The sequence below is a fragment of the Protopterus annectens genome, chromosome 10.part0 (assembly GCF_019279795.1).
Source record: "Protopterus annectens isolate FY-2018-M chromosome 10.part0, PAN1.0, whole genome shotgun sequence".
Taxonomy (NCBI): Eukaryota; Metazoa; Chordata; order Ceratodontiformes; family Protopteridae; genus Protopterus; species Protopterus annectens.
Genome location: NC_056744.1, coordinates 674836415 through 674847182, shown reverse-complemented (window position 1 = coordinate 674847182; position 10768 = coordinate 674836415). Strand labels below are relative to the sequence as shown.

Below are 10768 nucleotides of genomic sequence, written 5' to 3'. Positions count from 1 at the left end.
TCCAGGTAGTCTTTCTCTGATAATCTTGTGACAGACGGACTAGGCAGTTTCAATTACATTATGAGAAATTGTGACACTTGAGAGGCATGTTTGTGCACAGTGCATAAACTAGACAACCATCATGGCTTAGTTGGGAGGCATGGGGATAGAACCCAATAGCTGTGACAGCAGGGGATATCTGCAAATAATGTAATAACTGACTTCAGCAACTGAGTACAGACATGCAAGGAATGTAGCCATACTGCAAATAAACAGATTTATTTATGAATCAACAATGCTGGTGAGCACTTTCTTGCTACTGATTTTAAAATTCTGTGAAATCTAAACATAATATCTGCTCATAATATGGGCTACCTCACCCATATACCTTTTGTTCCTGGGGAGATAGAAAATGTGAGCATTACATGACTGATACTGAAAATTTAGTGCCACCCTCCATCGAATTTGAATCCAGGGCTGTATGTGGGAAAATGTACTGTGTACAAGGCATTTAACAGATTAAGCTACTGAGTCACTGCTGATTAATGAGTGACTGATACTGGCCTGGCGATAACCTGGAACCATACTATGAGCTGAGCAATACAAGTTACAGGACATTCTTCTTACATTCTAAAACTATTACAGTGTTATAACTGACTGCAGTGACTGTAGAACACATGCATGGAATACAACTCTACTGCATATATTAATACAGCTTTATTTTAGAATTAACAGTGCTGGTGAACACTTTATTGGTATTCCTTTGAAATATCTGTGAAGTCTAGACACAATATCTGCTGATGGAGTGAGCTACCTTACCCATATACTTTTATTATCTGAAGTAGGAGGAACAGATCGCATTATTTGACTGATACTGGTCTGGAGACAGCCTTGGACACTACTATGAGTTAAGCAATACAATTTGCAAGCCATTAGTTTTGCATTCTACAGCTATTACAGGTTAAACTTGACTGCAGCAACCTTACCATAGACAATCAATGCATACAGTTCTACTGCAACGGTTAGGACAACACAATTCTGCTGTACACCAATTTGTTTACTGTTATTGGTACTGTTTATTGTTTATTGAACTACAATTGTTTATTGTTCATTTATTCCACTACAATTCTATTTGCCCATTTATTGCACTACAGTTTTTCATTATGTATACTTTATTGCAGTAAATGCTTTACTCTTTAGATAGCATAATACATCCCTACTTACCACATTCATGGTGCAACTTGGCCAGGCGCCTGGCATGGGACTCAACATTGCAAGCCCTCTCAGCTGCAGCTGTTGAGAGAGAAGCACACCATTATGCATACCAGTTTTGTAGACATTCAGCTTGCATTTTGGTTAGACAGTGGAAATCATACTTACATACTTCTGGGGCATTCCCATTTCTTGCTGCTTGGACCCAGGTGTCCAAGGCTCCCCTCTTTCTCCTTTCCAGGTTATCATAATGGTGATGACACTGCTCACCTGTGTGAGGAATACCAGTAACACTGGTGAGTTCCCTTGCCGACCAGTCGCAGACCTTCACCTTACACTCTGAGCCCTGGAAACCACCCTGCATCAGCCTAGGTTCATGTTTTTTTTTTTACCAGGAGCCCAACCATGACCCTGGACTCCTGAATGAATGCGCGCACCTTTACCAGCACTGCCTGCCATATCAACAGTTGATTGCACTCCAATGAATGGTGCAGAATTCCTGCCAATTGTGCTTAATATAGGCTGTTTTCTCACCCTTACACATCTTTGAGCAACATCAAAAAAGCTCTGCATCACACAGCAGCATGCAAACCAGCTAAGCAGACCTGAGCGGTGCAAAAACTCACACAACTATGGTTTTAGCAAAGCTTAGCATGGCACAAATATTAGTAGCCGTTAGCATGGTTATGAAGTGCTTAGCATGGCTGAGCAGAGCCTAGCAGATATATTTCACAATTTTGTTTTAAAATTAAATAAAACTAGTTCATTAAATTGCAGACATGTTCTGCCTGCTATGGATTCAAATCCAGGACCTACTACACATAAGGCTGTAACTCTACCCATTTAGTTACTTGGATATTATGAAAACTAGTATACCTTCACATACACTGTCACATATACTACTAGGCTACTTGTTAGCAGAAACAAACCTATAATTAAATTTTTATTTATTTAGTTTATTTAACATCTGTTTACTGAGAAAGTCTAACTTGGAACAAAGCCAAATTTTAGTGGAGGCCAGGGATAAACACTCCAAATGCATGTCTTTGTACATGGGAGGAAACTGGCGCACCCAGAGAAAGCCCACATGAATGCAGGGAGGACATGTAGACTCCACACAGAAGGCACCCCAGCCAAGAATCGAACTGGAAAACCTCTTGTTGTGAGGCAATAATGCTACCACTGCACCACTGAGCCATCCGTAAATAATTAATTGCATCTGGTTTCTATTTTTAGATGTCTGGCAGTTGTCGGCAATATATGTACAAGTGGTGCTCGGTTCTGTGGCACTCCATGCCGTGCAAACGGCAATTCCAAAACAAAAAATTATAATGGAAAAATAAAATAATTAATTATGATAATTGATTACATCTGGTTTCTATTTTTACATGTGTAGCAGGTGTTAGCTGTTTATATGTAAGCGTAGCTTGGCCTTGCTGTGCTCCACGCCGCACTGCACAAACATGTAGAAAAATAATAAAATAAATAAATAAATAAAACCATATAACTTATATATTACACATTTAACACAATTCACAGCGTTTCAACAGTGGCAGGGTGTATCACAGGGAGCCTCACCCTTTACATAACATCTGACCAGACATCCACAACCACAGGTAGCCTATGCACATCTCCTTGCACTGATTCAGTATCCTTGTTCATATGCTCTCCCTCAGCAATGCACCATTATTAATATGCATGGCACACTGCCAAGGGGGAAGAGTGGTCATGTACATGGATACAGTCTGTGTAGGCTCTACACGGTGCCTACATGGAGTTTCTAAATCCTGGTGACTAATTATGAATTCAAAGCATGCTTACTCTAAACAATATAATCTTTCACCATCATGGTAAACTGTTTTTCATTAACAAGGAAAAAGATGAAAACATTTTCATGAAATGAAATAAAAAATTCATGTTGATACTGAAAGGAAAAAGAAAACTCCTGCTCACACTTTTCATCCTGTTTATTTTATTAAATGCTGTTAATAAAAGCAAGTAGCTTCTACCCCTAAATATCCAGCATGACTGAGCCAGTCTGCCCAAGTTCATCAACCATCACTTTTCCTGCAAGTGGTCCTGCTCATGTGAGGGAAAGCAAAAGTGATATTTCTTTTGACAAGTGAATAGGTACATTATATGGACGTCTTATTAATTAAGCAGCTAACAAAGAAGAGAAGTAAGCTAACATTGTAAAGATGAATAATTAGTCATGAAAATCATGTGGGAGTGGTGTTGAGAAATTCTTGCCATCTTGCAAAATGTATGCTTGCCTTTTAATTATTAACATGTCATTATCAGCAAAAGAATTACACATTTGCAAGGTAGGTTTGTAATCTGTTTGAACAACCTTTGAGATGGTTTGCTTTGTAAACAACTGAATCATCATTTAAAAATAAGCAGAATTAGGAAATATCTGAGGTCATAGGTGTTCATCAATGTATTTTAGTTGCAAGCACTCAAACTATGAAAAGAACTTTAAAACGGTTTGTCTAAACAAGGCAACTGATATATTTTCTAATATTATAGCCAAAGTCTTCCTTAAGCATTACAGAGATACCACATGTACTAATTCATTAATAGATTGTTTGGTGCAGTTTATGCCAATGTTACAGTAATCATATTCTCAGACTAACTGTGGTATTCAACAATAGTCTACAATCTAGATATATGTGTATATCTAGCTACCTGTTTAATTATCTCTCTCTCTCTCTCTCTCTCTCTATATATATATATATATATATATATATATATATATGTATATGAACAAATAATCCCTAATTAATTAAACAAGTGGTAGCAATAATCTAACTTTACATGCAGCTCTATACAGCCACTGGAGAAACATTATGGCAGCTAGTTACATTGTTTTGTTTTGTTTTTACTTTCATTAATAATTTTAAATGCATTAAAACCATAAAATTACCTTATTACTTCACAGTGCATTTATGGTGCTTAGCTTTGGCTGTTTCATCAGGCTATTGCTTTTGTTTATTGCAAGTACTGTAGTTCTGTCATCTTCAGCCACTCTTAAATTTCATTAACATCACCACAAGGAGGCTGCAGTGAGCTACCAAAAGCATGACTTGTGAAGAGACCAGAGATTTAAACACCTAATGTTCCCAATTCCATCAAAAACATTTGAAAGATTTTGAGAAGGCAATTATCCTGTGTCTACTCCTTTATTTTGCTCTCAGATAATGGCTAAAGCTTATATATTTTTCTTCCTAAACTTTAAATATTTTTTGTTCTGTATAACCTTAACCTGTTTGGGGACTAGCTGTTCTTGGTAAGTAAACATTTATTAGTCAGAGAACTCTGGTTTTAAGTCATAATATATTTTTGTCATGTTCATTTTGTGTAGAATTGCAGTATAAATGACAACAGGATAGTAAAATAAATAAAGTATTATCGTTTTGTGTTGCTTATGCAGGCAACTTTATTTGATGGTATTTAAGTTGTTCTTTGTGTCATTTTCTTTCTTTTACCTTTGGAGTGAGAGAAAATTTTAAGAATTAAATATTAAAATCTAAAAAAAATCTTAACCCAAACAACTTAATACAATGACCATTTCATAAAATGTATGTAAATATAGCTTCCACGATAAAGTACAAATTCTTCTGGACTTTGCATTATTTATTTGAGAGCTTTAGTGATCATGGTAATCATTAAAGATGTTTATAGTTATCAGAACAAGAAAAGTAACCACTAAAGCGATACTAAAAATAATGAATGTCAAATATTACCTTTCTACCCTGTTGTCTAATAGAATGGTCTTTCTTGAAAAATAGCTGTTTATTGCAGAAAATTAAGAAACATAATTTTCAAATAAACCTTCATTAAATAGATTCGGTATAAAATTTAGGAAGGCTAAGGTATTTTACAGACGTAGCATGGCACATTCTCATATCACTAAGATTTCCAAATTATTTAGAAGTAATTTTATATTCATTGCGACATTATCAAATGTATACACTAATCACAACTGAAATTGCACAAAATAAAGATGAGGAGGATATAACATCAAATGCTTTAAGCATTCATTCATATAGTGCATGTAATTAGAATTTATCTTCAAATTAATTCTATGTCTTACAATGCTACTTAAGAAAAAAAATATATATATGTATGTATATATATATATATATATATATATATATATATATATATATATATATATATATTTCTGGATTACATTCAGTGTTAAACACAGTGTGAGTTTGATGTGGGACTCCATTCAGAGTGAAACAGCATTTAATATGATCCTTGAAAGACAGTTCTGTGAATGAATTATTCTATGCACAAACCACAAGTGTGATAGGTCTGAAAGGAGGTATACAAACATGGAAATAACTCATGATCACATTGCATTTAATCACTGTAAAAATACTCAAGGCATAACTCTGAATGGGAGATGTCAGTGGTTCAATACTGACAAGGAATCCTTTTATTTAAACATAATTATAAACTCAGAAATGACAGTTGCCATATATATTGCTTACCTGCTGTAAGCAACAAAACTTATATTTATCTAAAAGATAAAGCAAAGGACTGCAGTGTTTATAAGGAATTATAGTTAACTCAAAATTGGGGTGTGACATGAACCTTAAGGGAGCAGCATGACAATGAGAAGATTACTTAATGTATCGTATTCACAGGCTCTGAATGGAGCTATAACTTATAACTCCCTCCACGTCCATCATTTGTCTTAACTGCTAGTTAGGGTTTTATAGTACTATTAATATGAATCTAGTAAACAATTCAGCAGTTTCATTTTCCATAAGATGAAGTTAGGAAGCCTAGTGTAAAGAATTTGGGCCATATAAACCATTAAGAATGTGTGGTTTTCTATGTCTCAGAGACATTAAATTGGTCAAGTTTTAATTTAACTATGCTACATTATTAATGCTTTTATCAATGGTACCAGTGGTCAACTGAATGGAATGTTGCACTGTTTAAGACCTTGGTGCTCCTCTGATTGGAAAGATGACCCTTGTCTGCTGTTGTGTCTGTGTGTGCTATTAGTTTGAACTATGGAGAATGTGTCTTTGAGGGTTTTTTTTGTATGTTATTGTGTGTGAGCATGCATGATAGTGATTGATGTGTTCTATATTATTTCAGTATAATGTGCTGTCATAAACTTTTACTTTGACTCATATATCTGTCTATCTATGCGTGTGTGTGTATGTGTGTGTGTGTGTGTGTGTGTGTGTGTGTGTGTGTGTGTGTGTGTGTGTGTGTGTGTGTGTGTGTGTGTGTGTGTGTGTGTGTGTGTGTGTGTGTGTGTGTGTGTGTGTGTGTGTCAGTCAGTAAATCACTCCCTATATAAATCAAACTTGTGAGTCACATTTGTGTTGCATGGCTAGGTTTATAAGGGCCCTAGTAGTTGTTAGCCTAGTATACATCTATGAACCTGCACAAACACACACACACACACACACACGCACACACGCACACACACACACACACACACACACACACACACACACACACACACACACACATACACAAAAAAGTTTTATTTCATGCTGCTTTTCTGAACATAGCAGAAAAAAATCATGCACTTTAAAAACCAATAGACTGAGCATCTTTTACTTTTGTCAAATTAAATAGTATTGCCATAATAAGAACAATACAAAACAGAATTTAGAAGTAGGAGTGCAATGCAGATAGTCACCAATGTAGTCCTGTTTCCAAATCTGCATGTAGGCACATTTCATGGTTCTGTGACCTAACACCATTGATTCTTGTTGAGTTCTTGGGCTATACCTCATCTTGGACCATAAACTATAAAACTAAGGAGTTAAACTAAACTGTGCTGGGACAGTCTATGCAAGTGGGGTAACATTTTTAATTATACTGAGTTCAAAAATGCTATCAGAAAGTGAATACTGTGACTACCTCCACAGCATAAAGGATGATAGCCCTGACAATTACACAGATGACCTCAGCTTGATTGCTGGCCTGAGCTTGATTAGTGCTTTGAGTGATGGATTTTTGTCGTGGAAGTAATTGGATTTTTAGCCATCACACAGACAGAAAGCAACTCATCCTGCTGAAATACTGACTCTCTCAGACAGGCGTGGGAAGTGCAGGATACAGGCCAGGTATGCAGCTTTGGCTGTGGTCTAGGTGCATTAACCTACAGTCTTCCAATGAATCATGCATATCCACTTCCAAAATGGGAGGCATTGTAGGTCTCTCATGTCAGTAAGCATGCGCACCAGTTACCTGGTATGAGAAATTAAACCATAATCAAAAAATCCCTGATGGTTTCCTCAATAACTGTTTCATGTCATCAGTCCTCACACATACCTTATGTAAACTGACGCTTGCTATGCATGTAGCAGCAAGTCTTTTTTTTTTTTTTTTGCAGGATTCAATTCAAATAACTTCTTGAATGGTGCAATGTAAACATGGGGTTCTTGTCATGCATATATTGTACAGACTCCCCCCTGACCTCAATGATTATACTAATTCGGGCTAATCTAACTAGTGTTTCTGAATACTTACATTTGCGAGATGAGAAAATAAGATAAACATTGTGCAGAGTTATACACAATGCCATGCACATACCTGAGCATCTGAGGTAAGCTTTCCAGAAGCTTGGGAAGCTAATAAGGTCAAGTTAAATATAATTGTCATCCCATTATGAACCATCATAAGCTGGAGTTACTGCTGAGTATTTTTGCTCAGTGGCAAACAGACAGAAGGATGACTGCCATGCTTCATACCTTAAAGTATCACTTGCACCATCGCAGTACAATACCTATACAGTGTTTTTTTTTTTGCTATCCATCATACAAATGTAATTCTCCTTGGTGACCATCATTGTAGGAAACATGGAAAACATGAGATGTGTTTTGGGTGCCAATTCACTTCCATTTTTCCTGACATTTTTAAAGGAGAGACTCTTATGGCTGGTGAAGGAGAAGGTGAAAGAGAAGGTAGTCTGGCATTCAGAGCACAAAGCTTATGTATGGAGAAGTCCCAAGATTTCCCTGGACATTCTTTTGAAACATCTGCATGAGGACTGTACCAGGTCTCAGTACAAGGCTGATGTCTGGAATAGTTTGGCCAAGACTGTCACCATTGCTATTAGCATACCACTCATGGAGGAATAGTGCTATCACTAATTTAGTGACCTGATGTGATACAGATATACCTCTCAACCTCTTAGATCCAAAAATCTGGACAAAGCCATAAATAATTGAGGGATAAAGGCCCAAACATAGGGACATTTTTAAATATACTGCTCTTACAAACTTAGAAAGTTGATAGAATAATAGATTTTAAATTAACATGGATTTTTTTAAAAGGATATAACATCTGAAACTCAAATGTCTATCATCATTTTCTGACTTCAGTCCTCAATGATTTGTGAATAATTTTCTAGAAAACCAAAATATATGAAAAACATACCCAAAATACATGGCAAAGATCTGAACATTCTGTGAAAATCTGGACAGTTGAGAAGAATGAGGCCTGGTCTCCTTAGCCAATGGGAGGCTAATGTTAGGGTGTGACCCCAATCTTAGCACTGTGAGTATGTCATCATATACCTATAATAAAACCCTGCCAAGTCAGGTCACTATGCCAGTCTTCATAATGTCCTTTGCTTGTGTCAGTCTCCTGCAGAGATTGAAAGGAATAGGGAGAGACATATACAAAGACTGTGGTACTTATGAAAGAGCTGCGGTAAGTACAGCTGATGTTGTTAAGGTTTTTTTTCTGTTTACCTTGTGACAGTGGTAGCAACTAAAAGTAATAGTCTATAACATATATACAGGAGGGCAACATTTGTCAATATTGCCAGTATTGGCTCAACTAACTGGATGTCGTATGACTGTGCCATTTTAGACTTTTGCTTATGCATGCCACCCCCTGTACAGGTGGATAAGTCACTCATCTTGCTCAGTCCATGTGGAGAGAGATTGTTAGAATGACTATGGTTTCAACCCCCCCCCCCCAAAAAAAATGTGTATTCTGTTTCTGTTGACTATTATCAGGTTGTATTATGAATAGGAACATAATTAGGATTAAATATTCATTACTTCTGTGTGTATCTTGCCCCACCCTCATTCTTGCTATCAGTTCTCTTAAAAAGCTTTTTATTCATTTGTTTACTTATTTAATTTGATTTCTTCTTCCATTTCTATTACTTCTATATGCAGCAGCACTGTCCGTACTAGGAAAGCCTGTTGTCCTCCCACATATGGCAGGAGCAGTATCACCACACTAGAAATGCCCAGCAGTACATCTGGGTCAAAGCTTTCCAAAGATGCCTCAACATCTCCTACAGTACCTGCATCACCTGTGTCAGGTAGACATGCATCGTAGGATGGCACAGTGGTGCCCATCAGAGTAGTGATAATGGAGGTGACAATTATGTCATGCATCAGGAGCTGGCAGAGCTTGTAGGTGAGATACTAGACAGGCGGTTCAATGCCCTTATTGAAACCATGCTTCCGTGACTCACTGAGTCAATTAATTGCCTTGTACCACCTCCACCCCCTGAGGTAGGACCTAGTGGTGACCTCAACAAGGGTAAGTAGCAATTTCCCACCATGTCTAAGCTGATAAAATATGCATTTCCAAACATGCAGTACTATCCCCAGACCAACTGTTCTCCTTTTGTGTAAAACCACCCCTGTTATGTTATGCAGTCCATTGTTTACCATTGTCTACCATTTGTTTGTCTGATGTCTCCTTTCGCATTGTGTTCCACCTCCCTTAGCATGTTCCCCACACCATGTCAGTCATGTCTGTATTTCCCTGCTATGTAATATCCCTCTTACCTACCTCTTACATTCCAGATTCTCAAACTAAACTTTACACTCTCACAATCAAGAAAAAAAGGGCACCTATCCCACAAAAAACTGGTAATCATTTGAAATGTTGAATCCCACTAGAGTGAGCCCTGAGACATGGAGGCTGAATGGACAAAATAATGGATTCACATATACCAAGTCCAAGATGCCATTTCTCGGACTATTCCTTTTCCTCTTAGGTATAGCGATCTTATATGTTTTGGCGGGTGGGGGTGCAGAGAGCTTGCCCCACCCCTAAAAAAAAAAAGAAGTCTAAAGAAGAAGAACAATTTCTGAAATTCACTCTTCTCCTGTGGTTCGGTCTTTTTTTTTTTTGACCTTATTAACACTTGGCATTTTGACTGTTACATTTCAGTAGGAGCCCAAAAAATAATGTCCTATAAATACCTCTCAATTTCACGCAATAATTGCACTAATAGACCAAAATGATTGGTATCAATTAGCAATTATAGTTGTCATATTTTGAACAAATAGTAATGATTTAATTCCCAAAATCTCATATCTATATCAGACACCAAGATAATTTTGATAAGAAACAGATTCTTCACCTTGTGTTCTACACTCTGATCCCCTGATTTCTATCCCATGTCTCATTTCCAGCCTTCAATCTGGTCAAAATATACTTCAACACAACAAACACACTTGCCCTATCATTTTGTAGTCATAATTTACACAACATGTGGCATACTTCATAACACAGCTAATCATTAATGACCACTAATGTTAGATATCTTCCCCTGGCAAAA

At 36.9% G+C, this 10768-nt stretch overlaps 1 protein-coding gene across 1 annotated transcript in view; it reads left to right on the top strand.

Annotated features, from left to right (window-relative positions):
* Positions 1–4278: 4278 nt before the first annotated feature.
* C8B (complement C8 beta chain) overlaps positions 4279–10768 on the top strand; it is a 506997-nt gene continuing 500507 nt past the window's right edge. The window contains exon 1 of the mRNA XM_044085515.1: positions 4279–4480. Within this exon, the coding sequence (XP_043941450.1) occupies positions 4392–4480 (89 nt within the window). The 5' untranslated portion in view covers positions 4279–4391. The remainder of the gene's footprint in view (positions 4481–10768) is intronic.